Below are 24387 nucleotides of genomic sequence, written 5' to 3' on the forward strand. Positions count from 1 at the left end.
AATACGCGAATATATAAGATTTACAATATTATTCAAGCCACACAAATGCGGATGTATGTGGGAACTGCAACTCCTTGTTACTGTAAGAAAAATGTTAATGCACGCACTCATAAATGCTTAGATTACACTTTCTGTAACTGTTCAAGTGCACTACATTACATTAATAATGTTACATCACACAAGAACATGTGGGCACACATACACCTATATGTAGCCTATTTAGACATGTAAGAATGGAGCCAAAATTACGCTTCTCCAAGACCATACATCTGGGTAAATGTATAGTTGGGGATTACACTTAAAGCCCCAATAAATAACGTAGTAAACTAATGCAGTTTTCAATTACACCTGCTTATCCGGGCTATTCCACTTATTTAAGTAGAAAACGTGTATGAACGATGTATCTTGTTCACAATTGAATACTTAAGTCAGAATAACTAATGAAGCCTATCTCACCTTCAGCAAATGTAACCAGTTATCTCAAGCAGGTATGGGAGGCACCATTTATGACAGCTACTGCTGGCACAGAGAGCACCGCTAATGATGGACGCACACCACTGCAGCTGGAACAGTAAAGTGCCAGAAGCATGGCCTTTCAGCATCAGTTTTGTGTGCATATCCAACATAACCACTGGTGATTGTAGGAGTTCTACCCAGTCGCCATCTAGAAGGGCTCGGTTGCCCTGCATCTGCCTGTATCGTGACCGTGATCATTGCGTCATCTGACAGGGATCTTGGTTCAATGGCCTCTTGTGCTTGCCCCATCCTCCCTCTCTGAGCATCCTAATACTGGAAAGGCTGAGGGCAGCTTGGTGCCTCCATCTCACATCTTCGTCACAGCTGCCAAAGTAGCTGAACTGTGTTCCCCAGCCTGACCCTGCCAACACACAGCAAAAGTCCTTCTTTATTTAAAGCTTTACTGTTACACATTCCTTGGTATGGCTGCAGTTCAAACCCTCAGAACTACTTCACCCCCTTCTGCGAGTGTTCATCACATCTACAAGTGTCCGTCTTCACTTTCCTCGCTAGTGTGCTTTGCTGTTGTCTGCATGGTTGATTTGGATGAGCGCTATATCCATTATCAGTCTGGATAACTGCTGTAGGGGTTATTAATGTACTCTGCTTCTCTGTGCTTGGTTGAGGCCCATTGGCTCTGCCCGCGTTATTCTGTAGAGATTTCGAACATATAAATGATTAACTACATTTGCCACTAATTACCACCCGTTAGTCTGACATCACCGGTTATTGTCTACATTATTAATCTAGTTCATTACGGCATGCATTATTGATTGTTGTTGCAACCCGCTGCTTTCTTTAGACTTGATTTCTAATCCTGTGACAAACTTTTCTATCTTGGCTTGCAGCTCTTGGTTTTACTCAGTGCTTGGAATGGAAAAATAGAAGTGCAGGTACTGTGAACCAGAGTATCTGCTTATTTCTGAGAAGTGCTGGTATTCTCCAATTAAACTTATTACATCACTCTTGAGAAGTGCTGGTACTCTCCCTCTCAAAATAAAAAGTGGCGGTACTCAGTACCGGCCCATTTAAAGCACTAGGCTGACTGATTGAAATCAATGATGTCCGAGTTGTTAGCTTGGATTCCATCCATCAGCATTAGTTGGGAGTAATGTTGAGGATTGCCATTAGTAAAGTTAACCTACTAATGCCTCTTCTTAAGTTACAACTTTCTGCTTTATAGGGATGGCTCATGGTAGATGAACAGTTTAGACTGCCCGCTACCTGCAATATTCATTTTGACTACTCCGGATTACTGCCATTTACAATTGATATCCCAACAATATCAAAAATCCCTAAAAATCCAATCTGCTCTTGAAAACTTTGTGATACTTCCCTCCCTCAAACACTGGCACAGACCCTACCAATCCATCTCCGATCTACTGATATGTCCAACAACCTGCTATACCTCTTCTGAATCAAGATCACTCTAGTGTGCTGCTATAGTACTAAGGGACCACTCCATAGCAAGCCATGCTCCGACTTAAACTAAAACTGGCTCACTATTATTAGTCGGAGATCCAGGTATCAACTTTGTGCTTGCAAGCCTTCTTGTCAGCATGCAGCACACATGCAGCGGGGTCTGCTGGTACAGTGGACTAATGCATCCATTCCAGAAACTTCCGTTTGACCTTATTGCAAATTAAGATCCTGGCAGGCTTGCTCAGCCTTTCATCCTTCCGAGGTTGGGTAAAATAAGTACTAGTGAGTTGCGTAACACTTGTTTTTCAGCACCAAGATTCCCCACGGTTTGAACGTACACTTTACAAATGCATGTGTTATGGTTGTTACAAGAACTCTGCTAAGAGGTAAAAGATCTAACCCAACATTGTCCTCTCCTCAAAAGCAACATAAAAATTCTCTAATACACCAACCAATCAGAGTATAAGTGGAAAGGGCAACTAATACTGCACACATTCTTCTATGCAGGAGGGTGTTTGTTTTAGTTGTAGAAGATTAGATTATAAACTTATTTCTGAAGAGGTGTGCCCATTGTGCCCTATCACACCTCCCCATTGGAGGCATGCACACACCCACGCAAACACGCCCAAGGGTACACCTGTCAATGATGCAAAAGAAATGAATGGATGAAGAGATTGCTTTAGGACTCTGTGCAGTGCACTCTTAGTATACCCGGGAAATAGGCACACACCTGACGCCATGAAGGGATAATAAGGTGCACATATTCACCTGGAATGTCAACGGCTCACTACACAAACTTAATTAAAAGAGGAGCGGTCCTTGAAGCCGCCTGCTGTATGGGCCAGGGCATTTTGTGTCTGCAAGAAAATCACTTAGTTGGTAACAAATTTCCGTTCTTAGCTCGCATGTTTTTCACACAGGTCTTCCACATGGAATATACAAGGGGATTGAGGGGGCTGGCCATTCTCATACAGGGATGAACACTCTTCAAGGTTCACCCAACATAGCCTTAGGAGAAGGGTAGATTCCTGGCAGTCTCAGGAACCCTCCAAGGCCAGCTGTTATCATTGCTGATGTTAACCCCCCCTCCACCTGCTGTTCGGTGACTTTATCCAGCTCATGTGCTCTTACAGCGCCTGTGGCTTTTTATGTGTATATTTTTTTTAATTTGCCTTTCACACTTCAGTACTGCGTCGCCTGCTCTCATGTTATTAATTAGATTAGTATCTGCATATGAAATGTTTTGAAAAATAATGTAAAAATAACCACAGAGAGCATTGTCAATATCATTTTTTGATCGTTTTTTGTATTTATGTTTATATGAAAGATTACCAAAGTGTGTAGGCTACACTTGGTGTTTATGAATAATACATTTATTGGAGGCTTCCCCAAACTAATGGAAGAGGGCTGCCATTTTTTCTGAAAAGAGTCCCACGGTGGACATTGCATATAAATAGTATTGACCGAGGTCCTCCATGGGCACAGGCTGGGTTGTCCTTGAGATAAAGATATCCATATCCTTGCTCACCATAGAAGTAAAGATATGGGCAAACGAGTAATCAACCTTTACTCTGCATCTTTTTTTCCCGCGGACTTTCAGTCGGCATACCATTACTCCGCAAGGTCATTGACCTCACATACCATCACTCCGCATTTTTTCACAACGCATGTGCATTTACCACGCGTGCCTTTACAGCGAATTACGTTGTAAAGGCATGTATGGTAAATGCACTTGCGTTGTGAAAAAAAAACCCAGACTTCATGAAGATGGAACCAGGAGGTGTGTGGAACCACGACGACGAGAGAGGTAAGGGGGTTTGGGTTAATTTTTTAGGAGTGGAGGTCGTCCTGGGGTAGTGATTGTGTAGTGTAGTGTAGTGTTAGTGTAGTGTAGAGTTGTGGTGGTTGTGTAGTGTAGGATCGTGCTGGGGGAAGTGTTATAGGGTTTAGGGTAGTGTTGTAGTGTTTGTGTAGTGTAGGGTCATGCTGGGGGTAGTGTTGTAGTGTTTGTGTAGCGTAGGGTCATGCTGGGGTAGTGTTTTAGGGTTTAGGGTAGTGTTGTAGTGTTTGTGTAGTGTAGGGTCATGCTGGGGGTAGTGTATTAGGGTTTTGGGTAGTGTTGTAGTGTTTGTGTAGTGTAGGGTCATGCTGGGGGTAGTGTATTAGGGTTTTGGGTAGTGTTGTAGTGTTTGTCTAGTGTAGGGCCATGCTGGGGGTAGTTATTTAGGGTTTAGGGTAGTGTTGTAATGTTTGTGTAGTGTAGGGTCATGCTGGGGGTAGTTTTTTAGGGTTTAGGGTAGTGTTGTAGTGTTTGTGTAGTGTCGGGTCATGCTGGGGGTAGTGTATTAGGGTTTTGGGTAGTGTTGTAGTGTTTGTGTAGTGTAGGGTCATGCTGGGGGTAGTTATTTAAGGTTTAAAGTAGTGTTGTAATGTTTGTGTAGTGTAGAGTCATGCTGGGGGTAGTGTATTAGGGGTTAGGGTAGTGTTGTAGTGTTTGTGTAGTGTAGGGTCATGCTGGGGGTAGTGTTTTAGGGTTTAGGGTAGTGTTGTAGTGTAGAGTAATGCTGGGGGAAATTTTAAAGGGTTTAGGGTAGTGTGTAGTGTAGGGTCGTGCAGGGGTAGTGTTTTAGGGTTTAGGGTAGTGTTGTAGTGTTTGTGTAGTGTAGGGTTATGCTGGTGTGTAGTGTTGTAGGGTTTAGGGTAGAGTTGTAGTGTTTGTGTAGTGTAGGGTCATGCTGGGGGTAGTGTTTTAGGGTGTAGGGTAGTGTAGTGTTTGTGTCGTGTAGGGTCATTCAGTTGTAGTGTTTTAGAGTTTAGGGTAGTGTTGTAGTGTTTGTGTAGTGTAGGGTCATGCTGGGTGAAGTGTTTTAGGATTTAGGGTCGTGTTGTAGTGTTTGTGTAGTGTAGGGTCATGCTGGAGTGTAGTGTTTTAGGGTTTAGGGTAGTGTTGTAGTGTTTGTGTAGTGTAGGGTCATGCTGGGCGAAATGTTTTAGGGTTTAGGGTAGTGTTGTAGTGTTTGTGTAGGGAAGTAAAGTCCTTTATGGTAGTGTTGGAGGGTCGTGCTGGGTAGGGTAGTGTAAATGTAGAAAAAGGACTGTGTGTCAAGGTTGGGTGGTGCAGGGGTACTACATTAGAGTGTAGGGTAGGGTAGGGTAGGGAACTCTTACTTACCTTTACAACTTTTACAACGAGTATACCTTTAACATGCATGCCTTTGCGTTGTAAAGGCATGCGTGGTAAAGGCATGTTCGTTGTAAAAGTTTTCGTTGTCTTAATTTGCGGAGTAATAGTACTTGCGGTATTTTTTTTGCGGAGTGATGGTATGCAGGGTATTAGTGTGCGGAATAACGTCACATATTCGGGCAAACGACCCACCGGACAGGTTGCATACAGTTATAAACTCTCTGGGTCAACCCAGATCAGTCTGGTTTCATGCCCCACGGAGCAACTAAGATGCCTCCTCCACCCTTATTACTTCAAGAGTCAAACTACAATTTATTTAGTTTGATAAGGTATTTTTATTTATACCAACCAATTTTATGTTTTTAGATTGTTTTTAAAGATTCATAGATGCAAAACAAGACCTCTGTACATTGATCTAACATTATCATTAGAAATATACATGTAACAGAAAAAACAAATCAAAATTAATTAATCAATCAATCATTCATCCCGAGCAAAAACAATTTTGAACAAAACAACACATTATGTATACTTCAAATGCCAAAATGAATGGACAAAGTGAAACAATGAGGAGTTCAATTAATGCAACCAATATATCTACACATCAGATATAATTAATTGATACTGTGATAGACTATTCGCTCCTCCCCGTTTGCCGACGCGTTTCGATCCCGGGGAACCAGTTCCCGGAATCTCATCAGGGCTTTGTCATTATCTACATGGGATGTAAAAAACAATGAAGTTTTATTTACAAAAAAATTTGGGGTACCTCTCAATTACAGTTGCACTGATAAACTATAGTCCTATATCTGCCAATGTGCAGACAACCTACCATAGGTTGAACAGAAGAGGGTTGTAGGGAAGCTTCCTTTATTTACAAAACTGGCGTGGATTCTTTCAGTAAAAATTCTGTCTCTCATTTGGATCGTTCAGTCCTGCTCCGATCTATTCTGCCAGACACGGAGCAACCAAGCGCAATATCCGCAGAGTCTACAACGCCCTGCCAGAAAAACTCCCCACAGCTCTTGCGCTACTCATTGACTTCTGTAAGGCCTTTGACTTGGTACGCTGGGAAAACTTTTTTGCCCTGCTCACGAGGATAAAACCTTGAACCCCGGTACCTTGGTTACATTTGATTGCTATACACGGCACTAACTGCGTGGGTCCGAGTGGGAAGTGATGTGTCTGATCCCTTCCCTACTGAGAGAGGCACAAGACAGGGTTGCCCACTGTTGCCCCTGCTCTTTGCCCCGGCCATAGAGACACTTGATGAATGAATGAGAGTTGATGCCCAGGTGCGAGGGTTTTCATGGACACCCAAGGGCAGAGGACAGGATTGCCCTGTATGTGGATGATGTCCTATTTTTCTAGAGAATCCATCTGAATCCAGTCTGTGAGTACTGCAAATTCTGAGTGTTTGGGGGCTATACAATACTCCAAGTAAACCTAACTAAATCATCCATAAAACCAATTGGAGAAAGTTCAACTTGCATGCCATAGGCCACATGCCTTTGTATTGTGACCGGCATGTTCAGGTACCTGGGGGTGTACATAACTGTGGATCACTGAAGAGCATGGCACCCAAAGCTGCAACCATAACATGACAGCTTGATGAGAGACTTTCGGTTCTGGGTTTCCCTCCCTCTCTCCTTCATAGACAAATAAGCCATCTGCAAGATGTTGATTCTCCTGCGGCTGCTCTACCAACTCCAAAATGATCCATGCTTCGGGAGCCTTCTTTACCCAACTGAATGCACAGTTGCAGGGCTTTATCTAGAGTCAGCTGCCTCCCCGAATTGAATTAAACAAATGTATTAAATCCATGTATGATGGAGGCCTGGCAACACCAGACATCTGGTCCTACTATAGGGCAGCTAACCTAGCGGTCCTGAACAACTGGTAGTTCTGCGGATTCGGTGACCCGGTCTACACCTCTGAAAGCTGGACAATGCAGGGCACATGGTTTTTGCACTCTTATATGGAGGTCGGATTCAGAGGAACCTACTCCCAGCCACGTCTGTGGTGCTCGACACATGCTGACTGCACCATCCCAGTTCAGAACCTGGCTATATGCAAATTAGTCTGTTCCTGTCCCAGTGCATGATGGGAACAGGGCAAACCAAACTACCAAGCCAATTCTTACACTGGGAAGGAAACAAGCTTCCGGGGACCGGTTTCTGGCATTTCAGCCGTCGTCGGCCCGGCTTGCTAGGTGGAGAAGTGTGGCTCAATGATTAGAGCGGCAGACCCTGATGCAGAGATATAGCCCGGGACCAGGGTTCAATCCCCGCCTCGGCGGGTCTTGGGCTCAAAATTCCACGGACCTGATAATTCTCGCCTCGGTGCCTATTCCAATCATGGAGTCCCACTCTGCAACTCTGGGCAATAGCTTGCTTAATCTCCACAACGGCCCCCACAACGCTAAGGATGCCTGGCCTCCACCTTGGGGGTGTCCAGGAGTGGATGCCTCACAGGGAAAGCCAGGATGGGTTCCACAGCGGTATTCGTACAAGCGCCTTGAGACCCTTGCGGGTGAGTAGTGCGCTATACAAGTATCAATTTACAATTTTTTTTACACATGGAAAGACACTATAACCACCATTAGTTGATCCTGGTGCTTAACACGAGAGATCCCTCTGTGGGTGGGTACCTGGCTTCAACAGGTGGTAGACCTAGCAGTGAGTACCTAACTTCAACAGGTGGTAGACCCGGACATGGCCTGTTCATATAGGCGAAGGTGCAACCCCCCCCCATCTTTTGCCCAGACAAGAAGAGTGTCTGTCAGGCTGAGCAAGGGTCAGCCTGACAGACATTCTTCTTGTTCAGCTCAGGCAGCCAGGAGCTAGAAATGCACTAAAAGCGCAGGATCCTGGCTGCCTGAGCTGAACTTTGTCAGGCTGAGGATTTCCCAGCCCTCTACTTATATGTGTAAATGTATGAATTTGTTGTGAGTGAGTTTGGTGAATATATGTGTGTGTGTGTATATTTGTGAATGCATGGGTGTGAGTGAGTGTATATGTATGTATATGTGGAACCCAGCCAAAATTAGAAGCCATCACTGCAGTGGCGTAACGAAACTTCAGGGGGCCCCCCTGCAAGGTAAGTGGAGGGGGCCCCACCGGACTCTATCAGGTGCTCTCCGGCTGAAGTGCCGTGCTGAGAGGGCCCCTTGGGGGCTGCGGGGGCCTGTGTTAGGCCCCTGGTTGTAACTGCGATGGGGTTGCACTGTACATAAATCCCTGACTCTCCTTTTTCATTCCTAATGGAGTGTTACTACAAACTTCTGTAATAGATGGCCACACAAGTGAAGGCAAAAACCTGCTTTGAAGAAGACATATGGTGTAGTTTTAGACCCTGGCCAGGGTTCCTTTGAATAAACAATTAATTTGGTCTAAATAAAATGATCGAATCACATTTGTATCTCCCATTACTTCTCACCTACTAGACAGCACATACGCTGTCTGTTGTTCAATGTATCGTTTGCTTCCAATGGGTTTAGAACCCACCTATTGCTTACCATTGGTTGATTTTATTGTCACTCACATTTGCTGTCTTCTTACTTGTAAACTTGAGCGGGCTGTCCTCATATTTGTCACTCCCCTGCACCATGGACGCATTCCTTGGCACATTCCACTGCTCACTTTTCAGGCACTACGTTTTTCTTTTTTTAACCATTCCTAAAGAGTGCATATGTTTTCCAGCTGTGTCTTCACCATCTGCGCTCTCCCTTGTGCCCATGTGTTCCTCCCTGACCCGCTCCAGTACTCGCTCACCCATTTACATTTCCTCCACCAGTGCTCCCTGCTGCTCAATCTCCCCATTAGTTTGCTTTCCACCCTGCGCTCCTCCGTACAGCTTCCAACATACTAGGGCCCATCGCAGTGGCGTAACGAAACTTCAGGGGGCCCCCCTGCAAGGTAAGTGGAGGGGGCCCCACCGGACTCTATCAGGTGCTCTCCGGCTGAAGTGCCGTGCTGAGAGGGCCCCTTGGGGGCTGCGGGGGCCTGTGTTAGGCCCCTGGTTGTAACTGCGATGGGGTTGCACTGTACATAAATCCCTGACTCTCCTTTTTCATTCCTAATGGAGTGTTACTACAAACTTCTGTAATAGATGGCCACACAAGTGAAGGCAAAAACCTGCTTTGAAGAAGACATATGGTGTAGTTTTAGACCCTGGCCAGGGTTCCTTTGAATAAACAATTAATTTGGTCTAAATAAAATGATCGAATCACATTTGTATCTCCCATTACTTCTCACCTACTAGACAGCACATACGCTGTCTGTTGTTCAATGTATCGTTTGCTTCCAATGGGTTTAGAACCCACCTATTGCTTACCATTGGTTGATTTTATTGTCACTCACATTTGCTGTCTTCTTACTTGTAAACTTGAGCGGGCTGTCCTCATATTTGTCACTCCCCTGCACCATGGACGCATTCCTTGGCACATTCCACTGCTCACTTTTCAGGCACTACGTTTTTCTTTTTTTAACCATTCCTAAAGAGTGCATATGTTTTCCAGCTGTGTCTTCACCATCTGCGCTCTCCCTTGTGCCCATGTGTTCCTCCCTGACCCGCTCCAGTACTCGCTCACCCATTTACATTTCCTCCACCAGTGCTCCCTGCTGCTCAATCTCCCCATTAGTTTGCTTTCCACCCTGCGCTCCTCCGTACAGCTTCCAACATACTAGGGCCCATCGTGCTGCATCTGCCCTGCTCTCTGTCGCTTCCACATGCCGCCTTGCCGCTTCCTAAACCCATTCTCTTCCATGAATAGGATGCCCGCTCGTCGTATTCTGCCCCGCACCCCCGACGCTCCACGTTGCAACCTCTCACCTGTGTTCCTCCCTTTGCACTTGAATCCCGAAGAAGCTGAGGATAACCGGATCAGCTTTGTCAGAGAGTAAATAAACTGCACGACTTTTGGGGAACAAATACATCAGCACCATCTCTAAAGGGGCACAGTGGCCCTCAGGGAGGCCCCTAAGACCTACAATCACGGCCAGGGGTGTCACAGTGGAGGAGGTCAGGCCCCTTCCTTTCTATTACTGAAGTGAACTACTCACCCCAGCTGTGCTTCTGCCCTCTCATAGACACTGCCAAATAGTCGCTCCATTCTGCTCCGTAAGTTTTAGATGTGACTTCAAGGATTCAACAGTTTTACATTACAATTGTTTGGTCTCACCTTAGAGAGGAAAGAATGTTAGCAGTCCCTAGGCTACAGCCTAGTAAGGCCCACATTCCTTTAAGTAATGAGAACAGGGTGGGATGGGGGAGAGGTCTTTAAAAGGGGTGTGGTCCAAGTATTTAAAAGTGCGGCTTAACAAACGTGTACTATAATCCTGTGCTTTCTTTACACGTCATGCTGCATTACCAGTATTAAGGCGCCTCTTGATGATTTTCTGCTATTGATTCCAGACATATCACATAACAATAAACATACACCTAAAACAAGGCTGACCTATTGGCACTGTGATTGCTTGTTAACTGTTAGACATAAAGATGCTACAACCATGATTGCTTGTAAATAATTTGAAATGGTAATTATAAACGGGACATATGTGACCATTACTATGTGCACAATATAGAGAGGCTAAGGATTGGGGGATCATGTAATATGAACAATGTGACGGCCCACTGACTCACACTGCCTTCAGCCTCAGCTACTGAGCTCCAGTCATGCCCAAACATGAACACCCTCTCACAACCAGAACTCACCTGGAAACCTAAATGCGACTCCTCTCACATGTACCACACAAGCATTGGAAAACACAATTGCTCAGCATATTTTAGACCAGACATCTTTGTTTTGCTCATATTTAGTAAATTATAATTACAATTCAAAATTACACTAAAGAGAGTTTACAAATGTTATCAATATCAAAGTCTTTACTTATGTAAAATATACAGTGAATATACAGTATCATATTGCTAAAGCTATCGGCAAAACCAGAATGTCCCAAAGAGGATACCAGATATCAGCTTTGTCAATGCTTTTTTCTACTTGTGTTGTGTGTGACCCATCCAGATCCTTGTATGCATTCTATTTTCAAAAGTCTTTGTTGAGTCCAAAGCAATCACCAGCTCATGTTTTGTCTCTTGGCACCAATCCAAATTTGATTTTACTATATTTCTGAGCTGTCTAGTGTGCACAATTATTTTCATCTGTAGCTGTAACAAATTGTTGCTATAAAGCCGGTTTTAGACCATTGACCTTTCATGATATTTCCAGTGGGCCCATGTCCCAATAGGCCACTAGGATAACTGCTTATTTACATTAACCAAAGAACTAAGCGCCAGATGTAATAAGACAGGATTCACAAAAAGTCGACGCAATTTGTGCAATGACTATTGGCAAATCTGGTAGTATTTTGTAACGGGAAGGGGTATGTTGAGGACCTGTAGGAAATTCACCTTTTCTACATGGTGACCTGGTATTTAACATCTTTTGCTGGACCCTATATTTTGCTGGCTCTAGAACTCTGTACACCTTACCCCACTTAACCAGTATAAAGAGTCAGTACTCCTCCTCTAAACATGGTTGAATTGTCACATACCAAATTGGTATATTTAACTTACCTAAAAGTCCATAGTATATGGTTCAATGTCATTAGTGGACAGCAGCACCTATTGTGCCATCTACTACAGTGACAGTGTAAAACCTGGCGTCAGGCATACCAGCGTAGCCTGATTGTAGCAGTATAAAACCTTAAATTTGACATGTCAAAATAAAAGCTTTTTACAGTTTAAAACCTCCCTTCTAAATATGAATAAGACATGCCTATGCAGGCCTGATCACCCAAAAGGTTGGGTGCTGCTGTTTAAAATTAGGACGTGTAGATATTCAATGATAACATGTCTTTACATGTATTATCATACAAAAGCTATTTATCACTGTGGTAGTCATAGCTGTCCAACGTAGAAACAGATGAAAATCATAACACAGAGTACAGAATAAAATCCTAAAACTGTATTTCGAATAATGAGACTAACTATAATTAAAGGACAATTTTTCAGTCTGATTTTTAATAAATATTATGGAAAAGTAACCTTTAGAAAGTTACCTTTTCCCAGCCAGAAGTCTCTGAACGCTCATCTCCATTTGCTCTCCCACTTCTGCCAGTCACTAGTTAGCATTTGAATAGGTGTAAATGAGTGTGAAATGTATCCCATGAGAAATTGAAAGGCGGACCTGAATGGGACGAGATGACCGATCAGAACTTGACAGAATATGCAGGGTGGAGCTGTGAGCATCCTTTTTGACATTCCAGCATCAAAGTGTGTTTGAATGTCAAATCCTGCTTGAAAGGTATGCTGGGGTTTTACTTATAACACTTAGGGAACAATTCAAAGAGGCTACGCTACCCCTGTCACAAGCAAATGTTAGCCGACACCTGGGCTGTGCTGTCCATTGTCCCCCCCAACCAAGTAGGCTCCAATCACAGTGGGCCTTTTTTTTATTACAGTGTCAAATCCTGCTAGAGTGTAACACCCTGCATGACAGGTCTGCTGGGGTTTACAAATAACACAGGGGTGCGCTAAAAAGGTCGAGTACAGGATGTCAAAGAAATTCTTGTGTATCTACTGTATGGTTGCTGGAAATCCACAGTTCGCTCTACCAGACATCTGTGTCCAGGTTTATTGAGGATACAGTGGTTGCCTCAAACTGGATTTTAGTGTTAAATGTGAAAGGTATTACCATAGTACGCTTTCCACGCACACCCTCAGTCGTCAAAGCCCAAGTTTAGTGTAACCGAAGGCTTCCACCATCTTGGAAATGCCCAGATTGAGTATGGTTGGCCATGAGATCTTTTACTGGGTTATTTAGGGTATGCTCAGGGGTAATTCCTACCCACTATCTTTAGTCAGACATGAATGTGGCACCTCCAGGCACCCACTTCAGAACACTTCTTGACATGTGCAAAATCAGAAGAGGACTGAACTTGATATCTGTTGCTCTCTGAGAAGTGAGAAAAGTCAAGAAGACTGGAATTGAACACCCCTCTTTTACTCAGGACAAAGAAGTGGACTCTAATGGCATACGGCTGACCTCCTGTAAAATTTAAAGGGATACAACAAGCTATGAGAGGCCTTTTCCTGCAACTGCGCAGCTGTCAAGTAGCAACAAGAGCTGTACTTGACTTTGTCTGTTTGGCCTCTGTCTGACACCCTGTGAGTCTTTAAGTGTCTCCCTAAGGTCCTGTGGGGCTTTAGAAGTGTAACCTTGTGGTGGATTGTGACTTAGAGGACTACAGTCAGAAGGTAAAATCTTCGACCACGACAAACCTGGTTGGAGTTTCTGACCACACTCCATCGTGTTCAGCCTCATTTTGCACCTAGGTCCCAGAATATTTCAGCCATTGACTTTTATTGGCACTGTATGCTTATTTGAGCTATACCTAATTAAAACATTTAAATTCATATGTCCACTACCCCTTACTGTATTTTTGTCATCTATATGTTGTTTTATTAAATTTTACACTGTTCCTCTAATTTGGTTTGGTCTTCTTATTGTGTTGCAGTTCGACATTCTTACTGTTTTGATACTGCATAAATACCATACACATTGCCCTAATTTAAGCCTGTCTGCTCTGTGCCAATGCTACCAGGCGGTTGAACTTAGGTTAAGTAGCTGACTTTGAAGGTTTACCCTTATAAGAGTTGTGAATATTCCTTGAAGTATGTAGTCACCTTTGCCAATTAATAATCCAATTTCTTAAAGGACCTCGTCCAATTTGAGATCGGGTTATCACTATCTTTCAGTAGTCAGTAAAATATTAATGTTTTGTTTATGGATTACTGTCCCAAACATTAATACATACCATAAATTGCTGTTTGGAAATGAAGCCCTATATTCGCCTATTCCAAATAGTGATTCTAAACAGTTTCGTAAACCCATTTAGCGATTTGATAACATCTTACCGAATTGCTAAATGTGTTTAGTGCAGTAAAAAAAAAACATTTTCGAATCACAGAGTTTGTGACCAGAAAAAGCATTTGTACACCTGGCACCAAGTTTTAAGCTGAACGTCTGGAATTTCATTGAGAAGTAAAGATTTCCTTCCTACACTCCACATACATATCTGAAATATGCCCTGTGATACCAATTTCATACCCTGCACCAATGAGCTCCACCAACCCTCCAAAAAGCACTTGAAAGCTAAAAGTCTAAGGTCACATCGGCCTACAGACCAGACTTGAGCATTGAGCATGACTTGAGTTTGCTATGGAGAATAACAAGTGGATGCAGTTTAACCGAAACGTACAAGCTTTTCCAAATTTCGACCTATTTTCCCAGTGCAAATACATCCAGGTTATACTTTGCCATACAACAGGGCATAGTTAGTCTGAACAGATGCCTACAGGACCTGTGCTGAAGCTCACAGGTGAACTGCACAATGAGGTCAAAAAGGTGTAAATGCATTCGGCATAAAGGTTCAGTGCCACAGGAGTTAGTGAGCCACCAAAGTTACACATGGGGAAATTGCGATATTTTAATAGTCAAAAAGCGCTGTAGCTGAGCTGCACCACACGGGGTAATTGATTTGCACAGCAACTGAACAGAGAGCTTCATTACAGCCCATAATTGAATGAAACCATAGGGCTATCAGAGCAGCAGCAGCTTCCGGTGGCATAACTGAGCAGCACCACAGCTGCCAGGAGCTTCTGAGCAGCATCAGAAATACACTGCCTGGCATATGATACTAGTAACTTCACATCTAATGCCAGCACAATGGCAAATGTTTGCAGCAATTGGGAAAGTATGTTATTTTCAGGCACAAAAAGTATCAGGTTCTCGACAGACATACACTGGCAAATATATATATAATGTGCATTACATCTTGAAAAAATATTAAAAAACAATCTGATGTGTTTTTACCTGGTACAATGATTAGTTATCATGGTCATTTCCCTACAGGAAGTCACCTGCTAGGTAAGCTAAACTCTCACTGCTTACTTCTGCTGTGAATTCGAACAGTGACATGGCCATCCTACACAGATCGTTAAACAAAGTACCACCGAAATGGAAGACAGTAACACGTTATTTGTAACGCTTACAAAAGAAGAGGTGTGGTGTTAAGTGCTGCAAAACCAACGACAACCTTCATTCGCAGTTGCTATCCATCAGCCCTATTACAAGACACATACTTTCCTGTCTGATACAAATGTATTTCCGGCTGCTTAAGATTAATGCTTTTGAGAAATGTGTCTGGTCTTGAAAGATTGAATCATCTGATGTACTACCTGTCAGAAATGTGTGTAAAACAGCTGGCTTCTTTTTTTTTGCCAGAAATGCATTATTTGACAATTATTCAAAATATCTTTATATGGCGCACTGGATGCATCTTGAGAGTTTTACTCCCACCAACAAGCCTACGGCCGCCTGCTGCTGCTGCGAGTAGAGTTAGTTAACACTTACTAGTTGCAATAGTTAAACTAAAGAACAGCGAGTACAGCAAACCGAAACCATTTATGTAACACACACTTACTGTATATATGCAGCCTTTGCCATTTCATCCTTCAGCGGAGCTTCTCTTCCTACTGCATAGTGCATCTGTGAAGAGTTATGAGTTTTCCCTTCACGTGAGAGAAACACTTTCAAACAGGTTTCTTTCTGTTATATGACGCAGCTGGCAACCCAGCTAGCGCGGAGCCGCGCCAGTACTTCCTCGAAGCTTCCCTCTTTCTGGTGGCAGCCGCCGGATGTGAGAGAGAACCCCCCACCCCCCAGTAAACACCTGACTGGCTGGCGTTAACTACTTGGGGTCATGACGTCAGGCCATCAATCATCGGCGCTTGCAGCAGGAATCTGATGAAGTGACGTTTATCCATTATCCCACCCACACTGAGACACAGCCAGTAACGCATAGACTGCTGAAGGCAGGCCCGCCCGGGCGGGAATGGCTCTCAGAGGTTGCAGGCTGCACGGCGGCCGGGGGCCCCTGGGGGCCCCTGGAGCGCAGAGGCCCCCCCCGCACTGCAGGGGCTGCGGGGGCCTGTGTTACGCCCCTGCATCACTGGGGAGACCTGGGGGTTTTTAAGCATTGGGATCTCTTAGGCATTTCCACACTAAGTGTCTAATGAAGAGTTTGGCATTACAGCACCGCAGCTTGATGTGCACTGTCCTGTGGTCCATGAGTGGCTCGTCACACATCTGCTGTCTAAATGTTCTTAGTTCGTTAGTTGCTGAGCTGGTCTAGGAATCACACAAAAGAATCTCCTATGACCAGGCTGAATTTTTTTCGCTTTGTCTTTGATTCACAATAAAAATGTATTTTCAAGGTCATATAGCTCAGGAATCGATCATGATCCCTAGCAATATAACTATTTTACTATTACCTATATTGGTTTTAAATATTTATATTCAGAGGAAATATGCACAAATATTATCTGGTGCCAAGTCACTAGGTTAACTCTTAGTCAGTCCTAATGTTTTAGCCAATAGCATTAAGGCATGCTGGAGCCTAGAAGCCAAATTTGATATTGGGAAATTGAAACTAGAAGTGCCAGCATGTTTGTGAGAATTGACTAAGAAACAAGGATTGTCTGAGAGCCTCCCTTGTGACGTGGGAAAGTGCAAAAAGAACAATTGATGGACAGAATGCTGAACAATGTAATACATTCACCCCAGTACAGAGATCTGGGTCTAAATCCATCATTTTTTGCTCCCCATGCAATTCCAGTTTAGACCCAGCCATATGTAAACCAGTCTTGACCCTGCTCCAGATGGGAACAGTCTAGCCTGAACTGCCAAGCCAGGTCCTCCCTGGACTGGAAACAAGCATCCTAGCACTGGTTTCGGGGTTTCACCCCAAGTCAGCCAGGCTAGCGTGACTCCAGTGGCATGGAGAGCACTAGACCTACGTCTGGGCATACCCGTCCCGCTCGTGGTGATAAATGCAAAAAGAACAAATGATCGACAGAATGCCGAACAAAATCATATGTTCCCCTAGTACAGAGATCTGGGCCTAAATCCGTTGTTTCTTTGCTCCCCATGCCATTCCAGTTTAGACCGAGCTATATGCAAAATCACTCTTGACCCTGCTCCCCATGGGAACAGCTAGGTCCTCCTTGGACTGGAAACATGCATTCTAAGACCGGTTTCGGGGTTTCACACCTCATCAACCAGGCTAGTTTGACTCCAGTAGCATGGAGAGCACAAGACCCACGTCTGGGCACACCCGTCCCAAGAAGACGGCTATGATTCTGAGGAAGAAGATAACAAATGTAAATGCTTAACTTTTCTTTAATATAGCGGCATTAGAGCTGCATTCCAAAATAGAAAAAAGCACTGCACCTTTTTTCTGGAGTCTTTCTAGAGAACTAACAACCTTGTCATTTTGAAATCATTGGCTACGTTTTGGACTTCAAAAAATTCCTCTTCAAGCATTAACTACAATTAAAATCCTTTGTTTTTAGATGAAACATCCTTTTATTTCTTTACTTGGAGTTGTGCATGACACTTTATAATATAATGTAATATGCTTTATTTTCAGCAAAATGATCAACCTGTCCCAGCCAGACACAATAGATGAAAGAGCGATAAACAAGAAGAAGCTGACTCCCTTTACAATGTCTGTGAGTATTGATTTGGCCTCCAGTGCTGTGAGGGTCCACAATATATGTGCTTGTAAACTTTTATTTATAAGATACATTATACACTTTTTGATAGCCAGGTCAACGTCCGGAACTTGTGAATGCCTGATTTTGTTTATGTTTGATTTCTTTTTATACACCGAAACGTGATGTACAGTAACTTGAAACTGTGAGCCTCATTCATATTTGGGCAATAAGAGGGCACCCTTTAAAAGTGGCCGCATTGTCACCTTAAGGATTTGGGGGACACTGGGCAAAGCGTATTTTGGGGGGCCCTGTTGAGAACAACATTTAATTTCATTACCCATTTACACGGTCTTTTAAGTTTGTAAGTTGCCAAACAATTCTGAATATATGTTAAAATATGAGAGACAGGATCACAGAAAAACTGCTGAAATCGGTCTTGTCCAGTGCCCCAAAAATCCTGAAGATGAAAGATGCCACTGGGTAGAGAGAGACCAGAGTCAGGGTAAAGGAAGCCAGAGAGAAGGAGAGAGGTTGTGGTAGAGAAATAGAAGCCTAATAAAGAGTAGGTTTAGTTTCTCAGGGGGCCCCTGAAAAATGAGGGGCCTGGGCAGTTGCCCACTTTGCACATGCCTTCAACATCTCTGAATTCGGCAGAAGTCTTATCCACAAATCCAAAATCAGCATGTGTCTCATCTCATCTGGCACGTCACATCATTTAGAAGTGAGGGAACCAAAGTGTTTCGGATGGGGAAGCATCCACCATTGCTACTATGGAACATAGCGTCTAAGTGGCCACTTGGAGAAGTGTGGCTCAATGATTAGAGTGGCAGACCCTGATGCAGAGGTCTAGCCCGGGACCAGGGTTCAATTCCCCGCCTCGGCGGGTCTTGGGCTCAAAATTCCACTGACCTGATAATTCTCGCCTCGGTGCCTATTCCAATCATGGAGTCCCACTCTGCAACTCTGGGCAATAGCTTGCTTAATCTCCACAACCGCCCCCACAACGCTAAGGATGCCTGGCCTCCACCTTGGGGGTGCCCAGGAGTGGACGCCTCACAGGGAAAGCCAGGATGGGTTCCACAGCGGTATTCGTACAAGCGCCTTGAGACCCTTGCGGGTGAGTAGTGCGCTATACAAGTATCAATTTATTTACTGTATTTATAACAAGGTTTCCAATGTCATTGCCATCAGCTTTTTTCAGGCCTCGGATGGCCATGAACACCATAGAATCTTGGGCTTAAAAGAAGCTCTCATGTCACTCATGCACTTGGAGACAAATCTCAGTAAGGCATAGACATTGTGTTTCATGTTTTCAAAGGCGCAACCCACGTGTGGGGGGTGGGGCGTTGAAAATAAAACATGCAGGTAAAGCCGCAATGCTGATGGTGGCAGGGAAGGCTGTTCTTTATACCTTTCTTCCTGCAAGCGCCCCCGCCAGGGCAGCGGAAGTAACTTTAAATGCTGGGTGCCAGATGAGGCACTGGGTTGAGTAGGCGATCATTCCATCACCCCAACTGGTGGGAGGGGTCTTCATGAAGTCTTCATGACCCATATGTTCCCCTCTGGATTGGTGCTTTTGTAGGGCCGGATAAGGTTGCATTCACGTTTCTCAATGCTGAGTTATGTCATAACATTGTTAGTAATTAAACTACTGGCGGGCAGTTGAGGCATTTTTAAAAGGTTTGTTTTGTTTTAAACATGGTTTTTAAAAAGGAACAGATAAGTGCCTGGAGGCTCTCACTTTCTCTATTTCTCTCTCACACATTTATAGAAATAGATATATGTATCAATACAGACAGATTGTTATCAGAGTTGTTTCAGCTAAACTGAATATCTTGACAAATTTATTGGAATAGACTTATGACCCGATTTCGAACTGTGCCGAACTCTAGGGGTATTTTCTGCAGCTGATAAATACCTTTAACTGCTGTGTGGTAAAGTGGCTAATGAGTTCTGTTCTGCAGGGACTGGGATTTAGCTCCCATGTTTATACGGTCTCACCTGGCATTAGCAGCACACAGCACTGCTCTCGCCATGCGAGGGCCTTTTGTAATCGATTCAGCCAAAGCTGAATATGCACGCGTACGGATGGGCACAGATGTGCACGCGCATGCCGATGTTAACAGGCCGATGCCATTTTTTAAAATTATAAGCACTAATGCTTGTTAGTACCGCCCCCTTCCCGTTGTCCATGTTCCCGTTGCCTGCAGTCATTTTGTTTAAATTATAAGCACTAATACTTGTTTTAAGTGTGCTGTGGCGGGCCACCCCAGGACACACCGCAAGATGCTGCACACCTCCCTCTGCTTCCTGCTGCCACTGATGATGGGTGACTGACAGGCGAGAGTGCGGGCGGTGGGGGCTGAGGTGCGCTCCCGGTCCCTATGAAGTTAGTGCTGACAGACAGCCGCCTGCTGCCTTGTTATCCCACCTCGAAGCATCCATCGGGGACACATATACGATGTAATGTTAGCCAGAGGCAGTGATCCTGCAGCAGCGAAACTTCTGTTATCTCTCGGCTCCATCCCGCCCCGAGCATAGACACTAGAGCTGGGTGCCAGGAGTGACGAGGCGCGCAAGAGAGTGAAAAACACAGACAGAGAGCACGATCGAGAGAGGAAAAGTGAGCAAAAAGGGCGCAGGCCAGTGTATAACAAGGCAGACATGGAGGGGTGGGCCTAGCAGAGGGGCGCACTGGGAAGAGACCGACATTTAGGTGGAATCGGTTCACATTAGGTTACCAGATAGCTGGATAGATAGATAGCTAGCTAGATTGCCGAGTGGGAGAGGATGTGGTCTGACTGCTAGATTGCCAACTTTGGACCTGGGAAACCAAGGTTCGAGGGTCACGCCCACGTCTTGTGATTCTGGGCAAATCACTTAATCTCCCCCTGCCTTCCAACAAAAACAAGCATTAAAAATGCGATAGGTCTCGCCTTTCATTAAGTTAAAGCCATTTGCTTTGCTATACAATACCATTAGCAAAGCAAATGGCTTTAACTTAATCAAAGGCGAGACTTATTGCATTTTCAATGCTTGTCTTAGTTATAGTCAACAGAGGCCTGTCCTTTAGAGCAGAGGAGCCACGCACCCCACTTTTTGGCCAACATAAAGAATATCTGTCAGGCTGAGTAAAGATCAGCCTGATAGACACTCTTTATTTTCAGGTCAGGCTAGTGGAGTGTAAGAAAATGCCTCTTTTTGCATGATTACCCCCAAAGTTTTGAACTGATGCTGCTGGTTTTTGGACTCTGAGAGTGCACTGAGTGAGGCCTGCTACTCAGACCTCAGTGCCACTGTTCTAACACCTTACCAAGTGTTGGTTGAATTGACTACCCTCGGGCATAAGCTGACTTATAAGCCCCTAGTGTTCCCCCAGGGCTGAAGAACTTGTTGTGCCACCCTGCGTGGGACAGAGTACAAAATGGCTCCGAGCTGCAGTGTGGAAGAGCAGTTTTAAACTGTTAGTTCGACTTTGCCATTTAAACCAATGGCAAAGCCCCCACTTCCATTAACAATATATGTGAGTCTCCCCTAAGAAAGGTCCATAGAGCCCTGAGGCAGGGAGCTGTGAATTATTAGGTATGGCATGTACTTCAATCTGTCCTAACAGTAACACTTCCAAATTGTCGTTTTGCTGTGTTAAAGTTAGTAGCCTCATTGGCTAACACAAAGTTACCAGCTGACCCTTCAGCTCGGCTCGGCTAATTTTGAATGGGACTACTAAAATGGGTACTTCAAGGTATAAAATGAGTCATGGCATTAAACTCAACTTCATGCCCAAGTTGAATGTAATGCCTATTATAAGGAAAAGCTACTTTTAGAAAGATACCACTTTGTAGCTCAGTTTGTCCACTGGCCTCACACGATTCCACCAGACAGCTTCCAGTCCTCCTGAGAAGGGAGTAGTGTGAACGACTCCCAGGCTAGGAACAATGGTAGCCTGCTACAGAGGGAGGTGTTACCTATCCCTTGCAGAAAGACACTCAGGGTGTTGGCCCAAAAGGTGAGCTTCAAAGGTGAAGCTGCCTTAAGTGGACAAATAGCATTCACACTCCTGAGGGGGTTGGCCATTAGCCCAGGTAGACAGGCTAGCAGTGGGAACAGAGAGGGGAGACCAGTGCCCAAATCAATTTTCCCATGGGCGTGTAGCCCACAGGTATCCACACCTCTAGGGTGGGCTGCAGAGATCCTAACATCCAAGGAAGGGTTTGGACATCTCGAGAGTGGGCAGAATAGTGCACCCTGAGATTGCTAGATGCCACACATAGCCGGAATTCATCACAGGGCAGGAGGGATCCTGTTAACCCATTGGCTAGCGACTGCATCATCCACCGGGCACTTTTCTGGGGACAAATATGCTCCCCCGAACCTCAGATCACTACCGAACTGGAGAAAGGACTGAAGAAAGACTGCTCTGCTGACCCCAGGACTAGGTAGAGAGAGGATGCACCGTCTACTGGACTGCATCTGCCGCACCTTGGGCTAGTGTAGAGATGACTGTGCCTGTGTCTCCGGGCTTGAGAAAAAATGGCTTCCAAGACCCAGACCACAGAGGTCTCACCAAGGCTCAGTTGGATGACCTCTTCAAACTAGCACCAAGGCCATCAAACCTGGAGTAGCCCAATTCGCTGCATCATTAGCCACTTTTGGAGAATCGCTGCTGACTGCAACTGGGTGTCCTGAGAGACCGATCCTCTACAGTCAAATGTGGCACCGAGTCTGCCGGACCCAGAAGTGTCACCTGAGCCCACATTGTTCACCCAAGAGGGACACTGACCTCCACCAAAGGATACTGTTGGAGCTGCTGTATACGGAGACCGGTAGCCGAGCAGCAACTGTCCTTCAATTGGCTCTAAGAGGACTCTGAGGGACCCAACCTCTATGGTAAAGTCACCGCACCTTATTCGTGGATCGAGGAACAACCACAAGGACACCCCAGTCGACTGTACAGCATACAGAGCATCCTTGAACATTCTCCATCTCCTGCATCCTCAGCATCACCACCAATCAATTGAAGTCTATGGCAGTTGTGCTATAAAGTTCAGAACTGGACTGGAGAACACTTTGGTTGCCAGGTAACTGTCTAGATACTGCTTAGTTACCCCCGACTTTCTCCCTGACAGATTTGGTCACCCCAGTCGGGCTGGAGTAGCCGAACACAACACTTTCAAACTTTTCAAAAGTTTCCAAACTTTACGGTTACCAGTGCTTGTTTGTTGCTAGTGAACTGAGATTTAGTTTTCTTTAAAAATCTATATCTCTGGAACCCTCAGGTGGATTTTGCTCATATTGGTCTCTAAAAATTCATAAACATATAATGTATTTACATAAATTGGTTTCGGATTTATTTTGTGAAATGTGACTTTCTTATGTCGTTGTTTGGTGCTTCTAAATGCTTTACACTAGTGCATTTTGTTTAAGCCTTGTCGCTCAAATCCACAGCTACCCAGGGTTGAACTAAAAGTTTTAGAAATGAGCCTGAGTGGACCCAAGGCAGTTTTTGTGAGTGTATTACACAATAAGGTTGCATAACCTTACCATATAATACACCCAAATCCTCACAAGGAGCTAGACATGTGCCTGGCTTCTTGAGCTGAACTTTGCCGGACTGAAGATTTCACAACCCTCTGGACCTGACCTCTCCAGCCTGGCAAAACACCTCCCGGCCCTCCCCCTCGTGACGTGGGGGAGCGTCACTGATAGCCTTGACCTGGAAGCTTCAGTTTTAAGCCCTGAAGTGCCCAGGGCAGAGTGTCTATCATTGACGGTGTGGCACAGAGTGAGTTCAGCAGAGTCACTGACTCCATCTTCATCTGTGACAAGGTAGGGCCTGCCGCCTCCTTTCATTGGTTGATCTAAAGTCAGCTAATGAGGGGAGGCAGCAATCCCAACCCTTAAGGAACCACCGAGCTTTCCCTCCCCAAGACGATGAAGAGGGTAAGTGTTATGTTTTTTAATGTTTTGTATGCGTGGGTGTATGTATGAATGTACGTGTATTTGTTTGTGCGTGCAGGACATGGGTGTTTACATGCTTATGAATGGTGGGTGTATGTGTGCAGACTTGTGAATGCATGGGGTTGTGAGTGTGTGTGGATGTAGAGGGGTAAGTGCATGTGTGTGCATGTGTGGCTCGCCTGCCCCCCTCCTGCTTGAATTACCAGCTGCCGCTGGTTCAAGTCCTAAAAAGGTCCAGACAGATGCCATTGTTGATAGCGCTGTTTAGGTGTGTCTGCTGCTGGCCCATTGGGGACATTCCACCATTTGCCACAGTCACAATTTTTGCAGTCCCTCCAAATACTTTTAGAGCATGCTGCCCAGGTACTCAAATATTGGCACTTCTTACTTACTGGTCTTCCTTTGCCACCACAAGGATTCAGGGAGAGGGTGACATCAAAGGAATTATGCGAAAAAACCTTCACTTGTTCTAGAAAATCCAGCTATTTGTTGGCTATTTTCTATTTTACTGTTAACCTAAAATGTCCTTAAGCATATTATGTTTCAACTCTATCCTAAAAGCCTATCGAATCTAGTCTGTGTTTTTATCAGAATATTATGATCTCAGAAAGGAAGCGAGGTCACTGCAGGGATCCTCCTGGTTCTATTAGCAGCATTTGCAACCAACGCTGACCATCCCACCCCCTGGAGCACTTGAACAAGAGGTGTACTGGTGGCACTGCAGTGCTACAGATTGCCTTCCATCT

The 24387-nt window shown here is 44.7% G+C and overlaps 1 protein-coding gene across 2 annotated transcripts in view; it reads left to right on the plus strand.

The window, feature by feature from the left end:
* PLS1 (plastin 1) overlaps window positions 1–24387 on the plus strand; it is a 637640-nt gene that overhangs the window by 514808 nt on the left and 98445 nt on the right. For both annotated transcript variants that reach the window (XM_086943716.1, XM_086943715.1), the window contains exon 6: window positions 17617–17698. In XM_086943716.1, the coding sequence (XP_086799842.1) occupies window positions 17617–17698 (82 nt within the window). The remainder of the gene's footprint in view (window positions 1–17616; window positions 17699–24387) is intronic.

This window comes from Lissotriton vulgaris, chromosome 11 (assembly GCF_964263255.1).
Source record: "Lissotriton vulgaris chromosome 11, aLisVul1.2, whole genome shotgun sequence".
Lineage (NCBI taxonomy): Eukaryota > Metazoa > Chordata > Amphibia > Caudata > Salamandridae > Lissotriton > Lissotriton vulgaris.